The 20,889-nt window shown below is 39.8% G+C and overlaps 1 protein-coding gene across 4 annotated transcripts in view; it reads right to left on the bottom strand.

The window, feature by feature from the left end:
• Window positions 1-20,889, bottom strand: part of MTHFD1L (methylenetetrahydrofolate dehydrogenase (NADP+ dependent) 1 like) — a 243,645-nt gene that overhangs the window by 137,325 nt on the left and 85,431 nt on the right. For all 4 annotated transcript variants that reach the window (XR_006289653.1, XM_037894986.2, XM_037894985.2 and 1 more), the window contains exons 17-19: window positions 19,266-19,342; window positions 11,448-11,588; window positions 5,923-5,991 (exon numbers count right to left, since the gene is read on the bottom strand). Coding sequence is in view for 3 of the 4 variants with exons in the window: in XM_037894986.2 (XP_037750914.1) it covers window positions 5,923-5,991; window positions 11,448-11,588; window positions 19,266-19,342 (287 nt within the window). In the remaining variant the exon portion in view is untranslated. The remainder of the gene's footprint in view (window positions 1-5,922; window positions 5,992-11,447; window positions 11,589-19,265; window positions 19,343-20,889) is intronic.

Below are 20,889 nucleotides of genomic sequence, written 5' to 3'. Positions count from 1 at the left end.
GACCGCCCCTCAGCTGCCTTGGCCCCACCCCCACTCCACCCCTTCCATGAGGTCCCTCCCCTGCCCCACCTCTTCCCACCCCTTCCCCGCCCCCATTCCAACCCCTTCCCCAAAATCCCCACCCCAACTCTGCCCTCTCCCTGCCCCGAGGGGGTGCAGGAGGGGTGTGGGGTGAGGCAGGGGGCTCAGGGCAGGGGGTCAGGGTGCAGCAGGGGACTCAGGGCAGGGGGTCGGGGTACAGGAGGGGTGCGGGATGAGGCAGGGGGCTCAAGGCAGGGGGTCAGGGTGCAGGGTGAAGCAGGGGGCTCAGGGCAGGGGGTCGGAGTGCAGGAGGGGTGCAGGGTGCGGCAGGGGGTTCGGCTGCAGGAGGGGTTTGGGGGCCGGGCTCTGGCCCGGAGCGCACCGGGGGCAGGAAGCTCCAGGAAGCGGCCGGAACCTTTGGGGGTGGGGGGGTGGGGGCACATGGGGGTCTTTGTGTTGCCCTGGCTGTGCCTCCAGAAACCGCCTCCCCGCAACTCCCATTGGCTGGGAACGGGGAACCGTGGCCAATGGGAGCTTCGGGTGAGGTACCTGGAGGCGCGGCCAGGGCAACACATAGACCCCTGTGCACCCCCTCCCCCAGGTCCTGGCCGCTTCCTGGAGTGGCACGGGGGCAGGGCAGACAGGCAGGGAGCCTGCCCTGCCCCCGGTGTGCACCGGGCCAGAGCCGCTCTAGGTAAACGCTGGGAGGGAGGGTGTTGCAGAAAATAACCCGCGTGTTTGAGACTGCTGTGCTAAAGATTCGTATGTCCCTTCATGCTTCAACAACCATTCCAGAGGACATGTGTCCATGCTGATGATGGGTTCTGCTCGATAACGATCCAAAGCAGTACTGATCAAGGCATGGTCATTTTCATCATCTGAGTCAGATGCCACCAACAGAAGGTTGATTTTCTTTTTTGGTGGTTTGGATTCTATAGTTTCTGCATTGGAGTGTTGCTCTTTTAAGACTTCTGAAAACATGCTCCACAACTCGTCCCTCTCAGATTTTGGAAGGCACTTCAGATTCTTAAACCTTGGGTCGAGTGCTGTAGCTATCTTTAGAAATCTCACATTGGTACCTTCTTTGCATTTTGTCAACTCTGCAGTGAAAGTGTTCTTAAAACAACAACATCCGAGACTGTTATAACATGAAATATATAGCAGAATACAGGTAAAACAGAGCAGGAGACATACAACTCTCCCCCAAGGAGTTCAGCCACAAATTTAATTAACACATTTTTTTTTTAAAATGAGCATCATCAGCATGGTAGTATGTCCTCTGGAATGGTGGCTGAAGCATAAAGGTAGACATGAATCTTTAGCGCATCTGGCATGTAAAATCTTGTGATGCCGCTTACAATGGTGTCATGTGAACGCCTGTTCTCACTTTCAGGCGACACTGAAAACAAGAAGCAGGCAGCATTATCTTCTGCAAATGTAAACAAAATTTGTCTGAGCAATTGGCTGAACAAAAAGTAGGACTCAGTGGACTTGAAGGCTCTAAAGTTTTACATTGTTTTATTTTTGAATGCAGTTATTTTTTATACATAATTCTATATTTGTAAGTTCAACTTTCATGATAAAGAGGTTGCACTACAGTACTCGTATTAGGTAAACTGAAAAATACTAAATCTTGTTTTGTACAGTGCAAATGTTTGTAATGAAAAATAAATATAAAGTGAGCACTGTACACTTTGCATTCTGTGTTGTAATTGAAATCAATGTATTTGAAAATGTAGAAAAAATCCAAAAATATTTAATTTCAATTGATATTCTATTAACAGGGCGATTAAAATGGCAATTAATCATGATTAATTTTTTTAATCGCTTGACAGACCTACTCTTAACCCTTAAAATGATTTTTCTGTTTTAATGACACTATTTTTAGTCCTCACCATTACAGAATGCCAAATACAATCATCTAATCTAATCTTTATATTTTATATTTTATGTGTGATTTGCACATATACAAGCACTTTCCTTCAAGCAGACAAAAGAGTACTTTAGACTCCTACGTATAAAATTTCAGGATCCTTCTGTGAGAACACAATTTGTCTTTGTGGGAGAATGCGTGTACACATCTGTGTGAGTGCACATGTGTGTGATGGGGATGTTATTAAAAAGATAGACAATTCCCATGAACCATCTGATGGCTACTCTGTTGTACATGTTTTAAAGATGAAACAGTGGAACAAAACCAGAAAGAAAGAGCAACAAACATCATGTCTTAGAACAAAAAGAATGATATAGCTTATCAACATCACTATACTCCCACTCTTTTGAGTCAGTGTTCCTTTATGTCCTCTAGGGACTATAGCAGTGAAATGCCAGTAGAGTTTTATGCAAAAACTCAACTTGAACTAGGGAAACCTTCAAATTGCAAGTGAGCTTCTAAACATATGATCCTCCCCTCTATTCAAAGCTTATTATTGTTAGCAGCAGATCCTAGGGGTCCTAATCATGCACTAGGCAAGTTACAAAACACATAGCAAAAAGATGGCCCCCGCTCCAAACAGCTTAAAATCTAAGTAAAACAAACAACAAACCATTTCCTCCTATGCTGTTTTTAATAAGGCTTTTAATAGTTTCTACAAATCTAGCCTGTTTGTTTCTATAATCCACAATTTATCTCACATTAAATGAATTACCTGTATAACTATCACAGCTGTAAAATTAACATATCAAAATCTACTGTGGATTCTAGTCCACTGAATTTATTTTTACCTTGGACTTTATCGTTCAGTAGGTTTTCATACAGCACTGCGAGCGATCTGTTTTAAAAAATGACAACTAAAGCTAGCTGAAAAAGAGTTCCACAGTGTCTGCTCCTAAAGCATGTTTTTTAAAGTTATGTGTCCTGAATTGTCTGGTTCAAGTGACCTTCAGCAACAAAAGCCCCAAAGGTATGTTTAATCACAGACAACAGGAGAGTGGGGTGGGAAGAGGTATTTTTTCATGCTTTGTGTGTGTATATAATAAGATCTTCTATACTTTCCACAGTATGCATCCGATGAAGTGAGCTGTAGCTCACGAAAGCTTATGCTCAAATAAATTGGTTAGTCTTTAAGGTGCCACAAGTACTCCTTTTCTAACTGCATCTGAGGCACCTTAATCTGACAGACTTTTAGATACATATAGGGCCCGAGCCTTTAATCAGAGAAGGTGTCTAGTGAAACAAAGACTCCAAAAATAGCTCAATGGAGTTCGAAAATCCAGAAAATAGAAGGGAGTTAGTTAAAGTTTCATTCTCTCATGAACCAGAACAGACTAGTGCCACATAAAAGGCAGAAATCAGTACTGTTTAGAAGGGTGAATAAAGAAATACACAATGAAAAATAAGTGAAAAATAAAAGTGTGGCTCTCATGACTAAATGCCCATGAATCAAATAAAACTATTCTAACATTTATCATTTTCTTTTAAAATAACACAGCAAAACAACAGCGCTTTACACGATACCATTTCCGAACAGATACACACAGTGCTAATAGAGTGATACAAACCAGACAGCAGAATCAAAGCTACTTCATGACTGATGTACCCCAAAGGTAGTCTGGATACCAATTTAGTACCCAAATTCATGGAAGCATTTTTCTTGGTTCTGGGTGATCTCTGGTTTCTGTTATTGAATGTCACCAAAACACACATACATTTCTTTCAGAGTAGCAGCCGTGTTAGTCTGTATCTGCAAAAAGAAAAGGAGTACCTGTGGCACCTCAGAGACTAACAAATTTATTAGAGCATAAGCTTTCGTGAGCTACAGCTCACTTCATCGGATGCATACAGTGGAAAATATAGTGGGGAGATCTTATGTACACAGAGAACATGAAACAGTGGGTGTTACCATACAGACTGTAACAAGAGTGATCAGGAAAGGTGAGCTATTGCCAGCAGGAGGAGGGGGACGACCTTTTGTAGTGATAATCAAGGTGGGCCATTTCCAGCAGTTGACAAGAACAATGGGGGGAGGAGGGGAAATAAACAAGGGGAAATAGTGTTACTTGGTAATAGCTCACCTTTCCTGATCACTCTTGTTACAGTCTGTATGGTAACACCCATTGTTTCATGTTCTCTGTGTATATAAGATCTCCCCACTATATCTTCCACTGTAGGCATCTGATGAAGCGAGCTGTAGCTCACGAAAGCTTTAACAAATTTATTAGAGCATAAGCTTTCGTGAGCTACAGCTCACTTCATCAGATGCCTACAGTGGAAGATATAGTGGGGAGATCTTATATACACAGAGAACATGAAACAATGGGTGTTACCATACAGACTGTAATAAGAGTGATCAGGAAAGGTGAGCTATTGCCAGCAGGAGGAGGGGGACGACCTTTTGTAGTGATAATCAAGGTGGGCCATTTCCAGCAGTTGACAAGAACAATATGGGGGGGGGGGGGGGAAATAAACAAGGGGAAATAGTGTTACTTGGTAATAGCTCACCTTTCCTGATCACTCTTGTTACAGTCTGTATGGTAACACCCATTGTTTCATGTTCTCTGTGTATATAAGATCTCCCCACTATATCTTCCACTGTAGGCATCTGATGAAGTGAGCTGTAGCCCACAAAAGCTTATGCTCTAATAAATTTGTTAGTCTCTGAGGTACCTCAAGTACTCCTTTTCTTTTTGCGGATACATTTCTTTATACAGCTGCATGAAAGAAAAACCTTTGCAAGAGAAACCTATTCTGCTCAAAAAAGGAAAACTACAGTGAAATGCACAGCACGACAAACTATTTTAATATAACAACATTCCTTGGATGAAATCATAAACATGTTGTATCAAATTCCTTCCGTAACCAATAAAAAAAACTCAAAACAAAAAAATTGATGATGTTTTGAATTCTTGTGTGCTGAAATTCTTATAAACTGGGGAATTGATTTCAATATGTTGAGTGGATAGGGAGTTGTGTGTATCACGGCATGGACTAAATATTATTACAGTTGAATTTTTCAATAATAAAAATCTATGTACAAAAAGCCAGAGAGCTACTTGCATTTGGCACAAAGTTTTCTAGGATGACACAAACTAAGCTTCTAACACTCCATTATTTATTTTTCTCAATATAAATTCCTGTAATAGAACCAAACGAACAATCCACAACTAATAATTTATTTCAAAGAATTTTGTCGCTATTCCAATTTCCCTAAAATATATGAACTATTCAAAATTTTTTTTTAAGAATATTGTTCACTTGTTGTGATTGGTCAGAAGTCACCCTGTATTGTTTCTGGCTGGAGAAGCATAATCCTTGTCAGATTTCTGGTAAAAATACTGACCAGAAGAAAATTTTAAATTCTCTTTCCAAAAGCAACAAAGCTCAATTTCTTCTCTACAAACATTACGTCAATAAAGGGTCAGACTGCAGGTGCAAGCCTGGTCATGCAAGGCAATAAGTGGGTGTAAGGCACCCATGTTTCAGGTCTCCCATGTTCCACAATTCAGAATCAGACAGCAGCGTAGGGGAGAGCGACCTCTGTGAGGCTGTTATTTCCTCTTCACTATTCCCCGCCCAAGGAGGAAGGATTTAGTGAGAACCTTGGTTCCACCCACTCAACGAGCCAACAGCATAACTACCTGATGTATGCATCAGGTAGAAACCTAACCTAGTGCAGGGTACTTCCTTCCGATCACATTAAGGTGGAAATGGAAGGCAGACTGTGATTGGGACAATTCACTACTCCTTGTCTGGAACTCATGTCAAAGCCATAAGTGAGGCCAAAAGGTTCATGGAAAGCAAATACAAGGGAGGAACTAACACAGCTCAAGTTAATTAGTTAAAGCATATAAATTTGCTTTGAGCCCTAAAAACTTAAGTGAAGGAAGAATGGCTGGAGTAATATGGAATCTTAAAACAAGGACTAACGAGACCTCTAAAAAAGGTTCACAAGTTGAACTCACCTCTAAAGTCTGCATTAGTGTTGGCTTAATTGCATCCTTCATCAAAACTGCCAAAGCACCTGTTACTCCCTAAAAAACAAGAGTGCACATTATAAGAATCCCTATTTTACACCCAAACAGTTTAAGTTTAATGAGTTTGAAATATGAAACTTTAGTTCTAAAGAGAAAACTGGTTCACAAAAAAAGGGAAATGTTTTTCACTGTACACATTGTAATACTGTGCAATCACCATTATAAGAGAAATCTATTTAGATTTAGTTATTTTATGGCCTTTATTACAATAGTATCAGAATGCCTCTCAAACATCAATGGATTTACCCTCAAAACATCCGCGAGAAATATGGTAGAGAAATATTTTTTCCATTTCACAGAGAGAGAACTGAGACAGAGAGAGAAACAGTGATTAGCCCAAGGTCACTCACAGGAGAGAAAGAACAAAAATGGAGAGGAAAGAGAACCAAAGCGTAGGCCCATCAAGAACACTAAGAAAGGAAAGGGCAACAAGCTTGCCAATACTACACAAAGAAATGAAAGACGTACTTCACTCATGAGAGAATGGACATCAGTAGCATGGGTTTCTAGGTACAAAGATGGAGAAATGAACTGGTAGTCTCTGCAAGATCTATATAATCATATGGTTGAGAAAAGAATGCAAATAGATACCATGAGATTGCCTCTCATTTTTATTCCCCTGTACTAACTGTACAGAACTCCTCAAACAGCTCTGCCAATTAATCTACATTTGAACCAACAGGCCCAGCAATGTAAACCCTGAAAATAATATATTATGAGGCAATTTTGCAATAATTCCTATTACTACTAATTTGCATCAAAATTAATTTTTCACTTGTAACATCAGATTTGAACCCAGGTCTTCAGAAGAGAAAGGAATAATGTATGATACTTTTCCTCTGGTAATAATGAATTAAGGAAACTGAGGCCACAGTTTATGATTTCTTTGTTAAATATTGCCATGTTGTAAGTCTCTCTGTTACAAGAGTTTAAATATCCAGAGTCATCACAAAATGAACTACACTGAAATGGGATGAGACAATGGTAATGAGATAATATATTTGTCCTTTGTCTATGGATTAATACTGAATAGATTTTCAATTGCACATTACTTTCTTAAAAAAAAAAATCTTGTTTACATTTTGGGGATCAGAAACAAAGAAGCGCAAAATTCCGATGGTTACCAAAATGGATATGGGTCTATCATTTCTCGCATAGAGAGAGAAGGTGCTATTCCATCTCTGACTAACAGTCTAATGATAAACACAGAGACACATGAAATAGAAATAGACATATTAAAAAAAAAAATCAGATTGCCACCACGTCTCACTGTTCCTTTTCATACAGCCACAAACCCACCAAAATAACATATTGTAGCTAAGAACAGGTCATTTATTTTAGACAAAGAGAAAAAAATTGAGATGAAATGCCATCGAAAAGTCAGCAACAAGTTAAGTACTCAATCAACTAGTGTACCATATGCTATATTCTGAAAGTTTATAAACCTTCATTTTAACTTCTATACTTTATTTATACATTTTTCCTCTTTATTGCCCCCAAGCTATTCAGTAAAAATGACTGATGATGCCGTTGCTTTTGATTCCCTATATTCTGGACATTTAAAAAAAAAATTGTAAAGCGTAGATTTTAAAGGATATTAGATTTTTCATCTGTTCAACATGACTTTACTTGCTGTACAAGGAAACAACTTGACTCATTTCCAAAACCTGAAGCATTTTCCAAACAAAACTTGAAGCACTGAATTCCCCACCCCAATGCCTAACAATTTAAAATTAAACTAAACATTTCTCATTTTTAGCAATTTCTCCATTAAATCTCAGGTTACTGAATTGTGAGATTAGAAATCAAATACAGAACATGTCAAACATTGTTCTTCCTAGTTAAACAAGCGGACGTTTTAAAGTCATGAACATAAAAGCCCGTTGTTTTGCCAACGCTGCACACTATGGCCACTCAGAACACTACAGTGACAAGTTGGGGTAGAATTCTGATTCTCTCGTTCCAAAAGCGCAGTCCCCTACCATTGAACTAACATTAGTTGTTAGCCGCATAGGGACTATGACACACAGCTGAGCATTTCAGATTCCACCTCGTGAAAAGCAGTGCAATACATACATGCTAGACAGTACATTCCAATAGTAAAAACACTGCCAAAAAATGAAGGTAAGGACTTTAATTAACACAAAGACAAAATTTTGTTCCTATGATGCAATTCTTTATGCCATCACACATTGTTTGCCACTTTCATAGGTAATGGAACCACATTTATTTAACCTGAATCATTACCCCACACCAAAAGAAACACACACTGATATTTTCAGAGAATGAATGGAAAAATATTCGTATTGAAATGCTTTGTAGAACTAACCAAGAAGCACCCCTCCCCACATTCCCACTGGCAATATGTTTCAAGGTGGTTCAAAGCCTAGAGTTTGTTTGACTCTTGACTGAGTTTAGATGACTTAACAGTGCTACTGAATTTAAAAAAAAAAAACTAGTTTACACCTCCCAATTTGCTTGTAAATTTCTTCTCTTCCTCCCAGACAAGAACATGGCCACAGTGATCCATGCATTTGTCAACTCTGGACTCGATTTCTGTGTCTGAAGCTCAATGTGATGATAATGTAAAGCCTCTAGCTGGTACATAATGTGTCTGCCCACATTCTCCATGGATTAGACCACGATGAGTACCTCAGATCTGAACTGTTACTTCTCCACCAGTTTCCAGTCCACTTCCAAAGCCAATTCAAAGTCTTGGGCCTAATCTTCAATACCATTCATGGATCAGGTTCCAGCTACATTAGAGGCCATGGAGAAAATTTTACTAAAGCACTTCAGTGACTTAGAATCTTAAGTCCTAGTTTCAAAAATGACTTAGACATCTAGGCGCTTAAGTTTTCAAGTGCCTATGTCTCTTTTGAAAATAGGAATTAGGTGCTTTTGAAAAATTTACCCCACATTTCCATTTGTGAGACACTGAGGCAGTTGTGCTCCTCTGAGACAATGCCTACTGCAAAGTGCATGAGAGCTTTATCCAAAGCACGCTCAGTTGAGAAGATCTGGCTTTAGAGAGGAGGTTGGACTGCATGAAGCGCACTAGGAAATGAGAAAGCTGATTTACAGATTTTAAAGACATTTCAAGAACACTGACCATAGGGCAGAGGAGAACAACAGAGGGTTCCCTAGGAGGAAATTGGGTAACTGTGACTTTTCTTTGTTCCAGTCATAACAATACCAAGTGTGGGATATATTTTTCTGAAGTTTTAGTATAGTAAACTGTTTATTAAACACAAAAACGTTGACTGTGAATAGCTGTATCCGAGTAGTCCCACTGACTTCAACAAGACCTGTTTGTGCTTAAAGTTAAGCATATGTGTTTTTGACGGACTGGGGCCTAAGTCTGCAGAAAAAAATATTTGGGTTATAAAGTACTTATAAAATAAAAATGATACTGTAAATCTAATATATTTTAATAATTGTTAAAAAAAACTTGCATAATAACCTGAGAAGCTTCTTTTACTAAACAAATAGCTACATATTTATTTATTATTATTCACGGCTGCTGAAATACTAAACTAGGGCATACCCATTTAATTTGACATGGAGATATGACACCTGTCCATCAAGCTTCTACTATACTATAGCAGCCAAAAAAGAAATTCAGCCTTCTGAATATTGTACAATGAACCTCACATTTTGGCAAATAATTCTTTACATTCCATTAGATGCTAGATATTTAATTCATTACACTTGTGGAAGCCGTCTTCTCAATTCATGAAACATTTAATTTCTCTCTACTTCTCCTCCTGCTCCCCAACCCGCTCTGTATCTGGTTTCCATCTGCCAATGTATATGTTAGGTTTTATTATTGTATTATCATAAATATGTGGCACAGAAGGATGAAATTAAGAACAACTGCATTTTTGTACAGAGTATTAAACATTATTCACATCCAGAAACAAATGAAAGAGACAGAGGATTAATGGTTTAGATTAACGTAAATTAAATAATGAACTAGAAACTATCTGTCAAAATATCATTTCAATGTATAAAAATAAATTTTGGGCAACAGAAATTCATGGAATTTGGTTTATCTATACAAATTCTACGCGTGGCTGGTAGTGTTGCCTATTATTAAGGTTGCCCATTATAAAAACCCTGCTTTCAGTTGCTTATAGCTTTGGAAAACTTTACCTGTTCAGGCAAAAATTTTCCATGCTGGGTATCTGCCTCAGGCTGAAATTTATTTTATTTTATTTAGCCAAATTTAAGCCAGAACAGTTCAGCCATTTTTGAAAATGAGATTATTGAAAAATATGATGCTTTTTGATGTTAAAAAATTCTGGTGACCATCTCTTTGAAAAGCTCTAATGTTCCAAGGCTTTGGGGCAGGCACTTGAAATTTGGCAAGGGGATAGACCTGTGTGTCAGGGATGTGCCTTTTGCGGTCTCTGTGAAAAACTGTCCACATCTGGCCAAGTTACAAGCTTTGAAAAAATCAGTTTAAACACGCTCTGCAGAGACTTAGGATTTTAGCAGCTAAATGCTAAACTGAGCAATGGAGAGAAGGGGTGGAGAGGAGCAAGGGGGGAACGGGGCCCTGGGGGGGAAGGAGCGGTGCGGGGCAGTGCCTTGGGGGGGAAGGGCCACGGCTCGGGCGCTGATTGCCCTCCCCACCCCCCTTTTTAGGAAACTTCCACTGCTCCTGAGGCCAGGATGTACTGTCTACTCATGAAAAACCTGCTAACTGCTATTATCCACTTAGGATCCCACAGGCCAAAGAAGAGAAAAGAAGGAGGATTTGTATAGATGAAGGGATACTAGGCAGACATCATAAATGTACGTACAGTGTAGAATGCTGGCTGCTGACAACAACATTCTGGCTATTTATGGGTAGGATCTGGTGCCACGAAAAATGTTTATATGCTTCTTTCACAGCTGGAAGTGGGAAGGGGCAATTTAGCAGACAACCTGGATTGCTGGATGGATACTTGAATAAGAATAACCAATGTGTGTCCTTAAAAAACAGATCTTGCAGATGTGTAAAGTTAATTCTTCACAAACATTATCACTAACCTCAATGAAGAACATTTTTTTTAAAAAAGATTACTGCTGCAAGAATTCATCAGGCAGCCACCACTAATATTTGAGAATACTATAGAAGTACAATAGCAAACATTACCACCTGAAAAGGAGCTCCTTGAGTCTCTGTAGCATCTAATTAGCTTGCCTTAGAGATGTGGAAATCTACCCAAGTAGCTTATGTGACAAGTGGTTTCAGAAGCAGAGTTACCAGAACGCTTGGACAAAGGTAAGTTTACATCCTGTTCCAACTGTGGCCAGATTTTGGATCAAATGGACATAACCCTTAAAGCCCTGCAAGCATCGTTAAAAACAAAACTAAAAGACAGTGTACATCTACCATTTTACTGATTCAGCAGCCAAAGCAAAAGAGTCAGGAGTTATTCACAGGGCTTTTCTACCATACATACCAAATCCTCAGCTGTCACTGGTTGTCCATTTTTGTCATTAGCCACCACCATTTTTCCCAGTCTCTCTTTCATATCTGCCAGGCTGGTGGTCAGTGCTAAGATTGCCATGATTTCACTTGCAACAGCAATGTCAAACTGAGCCTACAAAGATAAAAGTAAGAGTAGTAAACCACACCAGAAGCAGGCAAGAGAATACTTTCAGAGCAAAACTAAAAGAAATACAATATGATTATTACCTTGAGAGTGAAATTTAAGAAGTTCTTAACTGTTATTAACAACACCTAAGATTATTCAAACTGAAATAACTAACAGTGAATAGGAAATTAGATGTTTAAAATTATAAGATTTTGGAGAGTTTTTTGTTTTGGTTTTGGCATTTCACTCATTTGGGGACTCAGCACCTTGCTAGACTGAACCCCTCAACTGCTATTTCCTTTAATGGGAGTTCAAGTTGCTGAACCAGCAGGCCCTTGTGTGGTCAGTGAAACAACACTGGTCAGTTTCACTTTCCACATCACATACACTAGCACAAGTGCCTTTATATTTGGGTTTAGAATATTGGTCAGGGATTTGTATATTTAAAAAATCCTCTATTTCATGAAGATATATTCATATTACATTTTGTAATTTTTAATTTACAAAATTCTGAATTTGGGGGGTTAAACTACTGGACAATGTTCCTTTAAAATAGTATTTTCTTGGATTTAGCATATAAAACTTGTGCTTTTTTCTTCTCCTGGATTAACATGTAAGTAATTTTAAAAACACAGGAACTTTGTGCAACACCAGTCCTGTTGCTCTTGTAGCAATAGATCTATAAACGGCAATACTTCTTTAGAAGGATTCAGACTAATCCCCTGACAAGTGAAGTATCTCATTGACGATACTTAGACCAGGGATTCTCACAACAATTTGTCTGGTGGCCTCAGAGTGCGGCCACCAACTCTTGCTGGTGGCCACTCTGACAGTTTTCCTAAAATATTTGATTAACTTTAGGAAAAACAAATACATATGCAAGCCCAAATCGTTGTAATTTATTTATGTAGGATTTTTTTTTCAGACAATAATAAAAATAATGTACAGTTGTCTCTATTCTTTACTGGACCTACACAGAAAGAACGTGCAAAGCACCTTATTTGTGTTCCTGGTCTTTTTTTCTTGTTGTTTCTTTGGTTGCTTTTTTAAAGACTTGCTAGCTACTAAGAAAAGTGATATTAAGAAACATACAAATATCACTTTTCATAGAAGACTAACTCAGCCCCGGCAAGCCTGGGGACAAATTAAGCCTTGGATGGGGAGGTGGGTACAGAGACAGCGGGGGCCAGTGGCAATGGGGCACTGGGAGAGGCAGCAAGGGCCGGGGTGATGGGGGGCGGGGAGGGAGAGAAGAGATGAGCTCAGGGCCAGAGCCTGCTGCCGGGGAGCCAAGGAATGGATCCTGAAGCCCCATGGCTGGAGCCTGCCACCCACCACCCCAGGGCTGAAGCTCGACCTCCCCTCTCCCCCCCAGCAAGGTGAGGAACTCACCTATTCCTCCAGCTTTTGTCTCTCCAGAGGGTGGCAGGGCTCAATCACTACTGGCAGCCGCAAAGAAGGGGCTGTTGCTTTGTGCCCCCCCACCTCCCCCATCACTGCCAAGGAGGCTGTGGCCGCAAGAAAAGCCCAGCCGCATTGAGAAAACGCTGACTTAGACACCAAAATGACAGGCACTTTGTAAATACATTAGGCCCAAGTTCTGCAAAGACTGCAGGATCAGGACCCACAACAGGCCCTTATTTCATGTACCTCATGCTGGGTACTAACATGAGAGGATTCTAGATTTATTAAACTAAATTGGCTCTTTATTAAAGCATCTGTACACAGAGCTGCTCCAGCCGCAACTTAATATTTTATGCATCTGCATAATCCACAAGGAATGACTGCCTGGTGTTCCTTCCAACTCTTTTCTCTTGTAATCCATGCGCCTCCCTTCAGCTTTCATGCAAGTTGCTACAGTTTTGCTAGAGAAATCTCTTAGCACTGATTAAATGTAAGCATGTGAATAATTGTACTGAGGTCAACATGGCAACTTGTTCATGTAAAGTTAAACAAATGCTTGAATGTTCTTCTGGATCAGGCATATAAATAGGTATACATACATACACACGTGAATAAAGACTATTTGTACGTGAGTAAAGACTTACAGGATTTGGATCCAAAATGACAACAGTAAAGTATAAAACAGATATTTTTCAAACTTTAATTTGGCTAGCTCTTTATTAATAGAGAAAAAAGCTGTGCATCCAACAAAACAGCTGGGGGTACATAGTTAGACCTCCCCAGCTATGTTAAAACAGTGTTATGGCCAAGCCTCCCTTGAACTAATGAAAATAAGAAAATCCAGGGTTAAGGATGATACTCCTCTAACTTATCCTTGCAGCACTGAGAGACAGTGAATGAATCTGAGATCAAGAGAGATTTCACACACCACATAAATTGCAACACCATCTAATTTTATTCAGGATGGTTTTAAGAACAGAGTTTATGCTTTTATTGTGAATTCCAGAGTTTTCATCACCATCATTAAAATTAAAATGCCTGTTCCTCCTTGTGTATATTAGGGTTTTTCCTTTTTTTATATAAATTAAAAGAAAGGGGAAAAGAACCCACCACTGGGAAATGTTTGAGGAATGATATAACATTTTATTAAAAAACCAGCCACAACCCTAACTATTACGATAATAATTACTATTTTATACTATCAGTCAATGTTACTTTCTGTGACACAGTCAGGGTCCAGACACCCTAGGGAATCGGAACCCCAAAGAATAAAGCAATTGAATCAACTGACTGTGAGACCAAAAACAATGGAAGCTCTATTTACATATGAATCAGCAGAAGGATGAGAAGTCCATAGGAAGAGAACAACAGAAAGCCTTCCTAGCTCTTGAAACAAAGACAATGAACTTTGGGGATAATATAAGGAGGGGCAAAAAGACATTTGAGCTATCCATCACTTGAGTGACTTAAGAGGCCAGAGCTCTCGAAATCACAGAACAGTGGGTCCTTCAGCCAAGGAGGTTGAAGTCTATGGAAAATGAATATAGGTGAGAAACCTGCTTAAACCATGAATATAACTTGCTGAAGTTAAATTTAATCAATAGAAAGTGTGTTTTGTTTGTTTTGTCTATAACCCTTCATACCTTTCACTATTACTAGAAATCACTTCACCCTATGTTCTTTGTTAATAAACTTTGTGACACTGCATCCCATATTCTTCATAGAGCTATCATTTTATATATATATATATATATATATATATATATATATGATATGATATGATATGATAATGGCATAACTATGATATATTTTATGCAAGATGGGTCATGTGAGATATTGAAAAGGTTATGATTTACTGAATCTAATTATCCTATTTGTATGGATGGATTATTTTTGCATTTGAAGTTAGGAATATTGACTGTGAATCTGTATTACAAATATGTTTACACCTGGGGAATGCCCACTAGGCAGAATACAATCAGTCTAGACGGCAGTCTGGAAAGAGCCATTAGGGAGAACAATAGGTCTTAGACGATGCTAAGGGAGCCTTCCTGAGGATGCTACAAACAGCCTCCAAGTTATGGCTGCTGTGACCCTACCAAGTCACCTGGTACTGGACTCCATCTTGGAATACCAGTGTTTTTCCACTGACTGGGCATGGGAACCAAGCTTAGAGACAAAGGGTTCCCACCCTATGCAAAAGCTATTTAAGGCAGGAGAGTGACATCATCGTGGTTCTTCACTGACTCCCCGTCCAAGAAGACTGCTGGAAACATCTGAAGAACAAGGACTGGACTGGGGGAGAAGGACTGAACCCAGGCTAGAGGAATTTCTAGCCTTTGAAAGGAATACCTGGGGTTTTAAGCTGCAAGCAAGTGCAGCCTGCCCTCAAGAATCTCTGCAAACTGCCTAAATCAACAATTAGGGTGAGAATTTGCTACTCATATCCTATCTCTTTTGTATATTAAGCTTAGATTTCATTTTCGTTTGTTAGGTAATCTGCTTTGATCTGTTTGCTACCCCTTATAATCACTTAAAAACTATCTTTCGTAGTTAAACTTATTTTTGCTTTGTCTAAAACCAGTGTGTGTGTGGGAGTCATAACTCGGGGCAGAAAGCTGTGTATATTCCTCTCCACATTGAGGGAGGGGGGCGAATTTCATGAGCTTACAGTGTACAGTTCCCTGTGTAGTGCAAGATGGTATAATTTTGGATTTACCCTACAAAGGGAGGTGTGCACTTGAGTAACTGGGCAATTCCTTAGCTGAGACTTCCCATGGAGAGCTGATCTCAGCATCTGTGTGCAGCTGCAGCTGGGTATGTCCCTACCTGCATGTGTGCTGGAGGGGGCTTGACGGCCTGTCAAAGCAATACAGTGTGAAGCAAGGATGGGCAAACTTTTTGGCCTGAGGGCCATATTGGGATGCGAAACTGTATGGAGGGCCGGGTAGGGAAGGCTGTGCCCCCTAAACAGCCTGGCCCCCGCCCCCTATTACTCCCTCCCACTTCCCACCACGACTGTCCCCATCAGAACCCCTGCCCCATCCAACCCCCCCTGCTCCTTGTCCCCTGACTGCCCCCTCTCCTCCAAAGGGATCCCACCCTCTATCCAACACCTCCTGCTCCCTGTCCTGATTGCCCTGACCCCTAGCCACACCTCCACCCCCTGACAAACCCCCCCTGCACTCACACAACCTATCCAACCTCCCCTGTTCCCCGCCCCGCCCCAGAACTTCTGCCCCATCCAACCGCCCCTTGCTCCCTGTCCCGACTGCCCCCCCGGACCTCCTGCACCTTGCTCCCTGTCCCCTGACTGCCCCCCGGCACCCCCTACCAAACCTAGTCACCGCCACGCGCACGCCGCTGCCACCCCCTTACCATGCCGTTCAAAGTGGCAGCAAAACTGTGAGGGAGGGGAAACAGCGGAGGAGGGGCTGAGGACTAGCCTCCTGGGCCAGGAGCTCAGGGGCAGGGAAGGATGGTCCCGTGGGCCAGATAGTTTGCTCACCTCTGGTGTAAAGGGAGTCAAGGCTGGTAGGTCAGGCGGGCTCAGTGGTACCCCAGTTTCAGGTGGCATCTCTGGGGGAACCCATCACAAACTTATTTTTAGTTTGACTATAAACCACCTCAGTGCTACATACTAACAAGATGCCTAAGTCCTCAGCTAAAGTAGCAGGTTGGTGCTGTGTCTGTCTCTCTAAAGAAGCAGTGAACTTAATAAGGTTCTGTGAGCACTGCATCAAAAAGACTGGACTATTTTTCTTGCCTGTTGCTTTGACCAGATCACCCCTCTCTCTTTTAATCCCTCCACTAGCTTCCCCTTCTCTATCCTATCAGACATAAGCTGTTTATATTCACTTTCAAAGCCCTTCAGAGTCAGTCTCTACCCTACCTATCATCTTTCATTCACTATCAACCTGTCAATGCTTGGCTCTAATAGCCTCATAGGCTTGAACTCCAGCTGCTAACCAAGTTAAAAGCTGAGTCAACAAGTCATCACTGCTATTTTAACCTGAGTTAGCTAACCCAACTTAAAACATACTCCCCTCCCTCCCCTGCACTATAGACTCTGGCTCTGAGCTAATAATTAAAATGAATGACTGAACCAAATCTAAGTACAGAAAAATGTTCCCTTCCAAGAGCTGAAAGGATCTGTTTCAGTCAGAGCCAATCATCACAGATGAGTATCAGTTAATTTTTAATTTTCTATTTTTGTCATAGAAGGTAGGTGTTGAAAAGAAATTCTCTTCCACATATGTATTAATCCAAAGTGAACATTTATCTGTATCCCTAATCATCTGAATAATTCAATAGGTGAAAAAAAAATCAGTCTGAATATGGGTGCTGAAGTCTTCTTTATAGCACTGCACCTTTTGCATCCTCCTGTCTCATAAACCAGAGCAGCTGTGGAATGGGAAAGAAACTTAAGGATGGGATTTTCAAAAGCACAAAGTGTTGGCAAAACTCAGATCCTACTGAAGTCTTACACTTACACACACTTTTAAATTTTACAAATTCTATGTTTGTACAGAACCTGGCACAACTGTGCCCTGATTCTAGCTGAGACCTTAATATAAATAATCACAATGAAATGGGCATTTATTTCACACTGCGTATTAGTACTCAGTGATGGATACTTCAGATGCAATGAAGGCACAACTCTCTGCTGCGTAAAGCGTGCTAAGCATTTCACAGAACAGAAAGTTAGCCAGGTTTCCAGCCCTGAACAGTTTACAATACTAACAGAGAAAACAAATGAAAGATGTTTTGTCGGAAGGAATGCAAATGTGCTAAAAGTAATTAAGATGATGTCATGGTTCAATCAATTTGTAGGTATTCATTTGACTATTCCTGCTTTCCCCTTCCTCCTGTTTTCGTTTGTGCTGGTGCCCTAACCTATAAACATCAAATATAATCTGATGGATTCATTTGGATAAGCCCTCCTGATTGATACTTCCTGGCCCCCAAAAGCCTTGTTCTGAGGTGTATGGATTTTAGTTATTTTTAAAAATTATTTTAATCCTCGATTTGATCCTGTGTTCTCCTCCCACTATTTGCTGATTTATTCACTTCCTTGTTCTAATCCTCATGCCACTCTGTTCAACCGAGGTGTGCATTAAACTGCACTAAGCACAGTATGTCATATCTGACTTGCTTTGCTAATGTTAACAATGTCATGCTGTTAATAAATTGTTGGGATCGTACCGAAAAAAATACTTAACACTAACTTTCTTGGAGTAATAGTGGGACAAGCCCTACATATGAAGGATGCTTGAAACTAAAGAATTAACTGCTGCCTATGGAATATTTGCAAGGGACATTTTCATCAATTTCCAATTTGATTCATTATTGTGTATACTCTTAGTACTCTCAAATGAAGCTAATTTTTAAGTCATTAACTTCCTATTGTGGGTGGGAAGATTATTACCACCACTAAACCCTCTAGAAATGTTTAGTGACTTATGGCACACTGGATCAACAAAAATACATTTATATAAATCTGAGCTCAAGAAAACTGGTGCATTTAAAGCCAATGGATGTTAGTTCTAAGTTCATCAGAAAGTCTGCATTAACTGTTTCCAACGGATTTCGAGAAATGGTATAGTTATCACTGCAGGTGCTGAAATTTCAAAGACTCTCACTGTGCTTACATTTTTACACATGAGCAGTTCCATTTACTTCCATTAAAATTAAGCTCATGCTTAAGTCTTAAACTGTTTCAGGGCCCAAGTCTGTAATGTATGAGAAAGTAAAGAAAATGATGTTGTGCTGTAAGTTACAACAAGAGCATCTAAAGCACATGAAAATCACCCTTTTTTCACATTTAAATTAAATCAAAGACATAAATAAATATTAATTAAACAAAACTAAACTGAGGACCTACGCAGAAGATAATAAAATTTAAGTAGGGCAGAAAATTTTGTAAATTTACAAAATACAAAAAGAAAAGATGTTACATAAATTAGTTAATTACATTAAATATATAAAGTTAAGACTCTAAGAGTTACAGATTACAGATAACAATTACAAATTTCTTAAACTACTTGTGAAACACCATGCCGTACACATTGGTTTCAGTTTCTATGACATGACACTGAATTACTCATTAGTGCATCCAATTTCATGGCTAGGATACTACAAATATATGTAACAATTAGATGTTGGCAACTTAGTCCTAAACAATTTATTGAAAGGATTGTAGAACAGCAACTATTTCTCATGCTTGAAAACAAATTCTGCCCAGAAAAACAACAACATCTAGTATATAATAGTACATACCTGTCGGAAAAATCCCTTCTCTGTATTTGCCTGCCCAACTGTTATTTTTCGTAGGAATCGGTCATTTGTATCCAATACTGGAAAGAGGGTGGGGGGAAAGAGAGGAAAGAAGAAAAATGAAACATTTACATTGACAGAGAATCAGCCACCTAGTTACTCTCCACATACACCTGATATAAGAATACATTATTTTTTGCAGTACTGTATATGCTTTTGTACTCAGTTGAGCATACTTCTACATCTAGATTCACTTTGCAGTAGTGCACATAGGCTCCTCTTTCCTAGCTGAGATATACTAGCTTTTATACTTTTAAATGTCCAGTCTGAAATGTCTCAACTGTAACTTCTTTGATAGAGTAATCTTCTGTTGGGAGCAATAAGATCTTACTGGAATCCCTCGGTTTAGCTACTACAGCAAAATCTTAATCTCCATCCACAGGTGTAACAAAAGCCTGTTTTAGTGGATCAGCACCATTCCAGACCCACCCACTGCACACCTCTTCATGACAAGGTTTTGAAAATACATTTTTAGACTACCAGATGGCCAAATAAGTATTCCCATGTTGTAAATGTACCTTTAGCTTAAGCCCTTCCCCTTCAAAAACAGCATTACATTAGCAAATTAGGTTCCAAGAAATTCCACACCATGTCATTTTTCTGCATCTCGATATGCAGTTACCATCTCCTATTTTACTTCCATGTCTATCTAACGCCATTTGGCAGGAAGTCTTTTCCAATTGTCAAGCCCAAGCAACATCTATCTAACATACTTAACCCTTATTTGAATATCCACTGAGCTCTTAACTGAGAAATATCTTCACAATACTCAAAGTGCAGCCAAATCCATTTCATGGATCCCCTCCCCCATCTTTATTTACATTTATGCTGAAGCAAACTTAGTTCTTCCAACTACAGAAAAGGGTGCATTTTTGGCAGCATTTAACTTAAAGCGTGCGTTTTTGAGCACCAAAAAGAAGGGCCCACTAATCTGAAAGAGCTCCTGCTGTGAAGAGACCAGCAAGTTAGTGTGAAGGTAGGTGTACACTGTGGTGGAGTAATGCCTTTGGTATTTAGCCAGGTATGAATGCAGAGTTCCACTAAAAGTGCCTCTGAATTTACTGTTACCATTTGGGTATCCCTGGGAATTAAACTGGGACCTCTACTCAGCATCCTCTTTTTGAGGCATACCACTTTTCTTTTAAATTTATAATATCCTCTGTGCTAGTCTACACTGATTCCAACTTAGCTGCTTCTTTTTAAGCACAAGGAATACAACAGATAGGCAGAAACCAAACTGAATAAAAATCAACCCTATCAGAATCCTTACATTCTGAGAACAAAATAATTACATTACATACAACTAAGGTAGCAGTATCTGAACTGGCAAATGGCATAAAATACAGCTGGCTCTTGAGTATATCATTATATTTATACTATCCTTTCTGGCTGTCTCGTTAACAAGAAAGAGACATAAAATTAATCTTTCTTGTTTCTGATTTGAAGTCAAAATGAAGAACCACCCAACTATTTTTCTAATTCCTTACCCACTAAAAAGCCAACCAGGCACAAAACAGATATTACAACTATATGAACCTTGTATCCTTTTTACCTGTTAAGAGATTCA

The sequence above is a fragment of the Chelonia mydas genome, chromosome 3 (genome assembly GCF_015237465.2).
Source record: "Chelonia mydas isolate rCheMyd1 chromosome 3, rCheMyd1.pri.v2, whole genome shotgun sequence".
In the NCBI taxonomy this organism is placed as follows: Eukaryota; Metazoa; Chordata; order Testudines; family Cheloniidae; genus Chelonia; species Chelonia mydas.
This window is presented reverse-complemented; position numbering and strand designations above follow the sequence as displayed.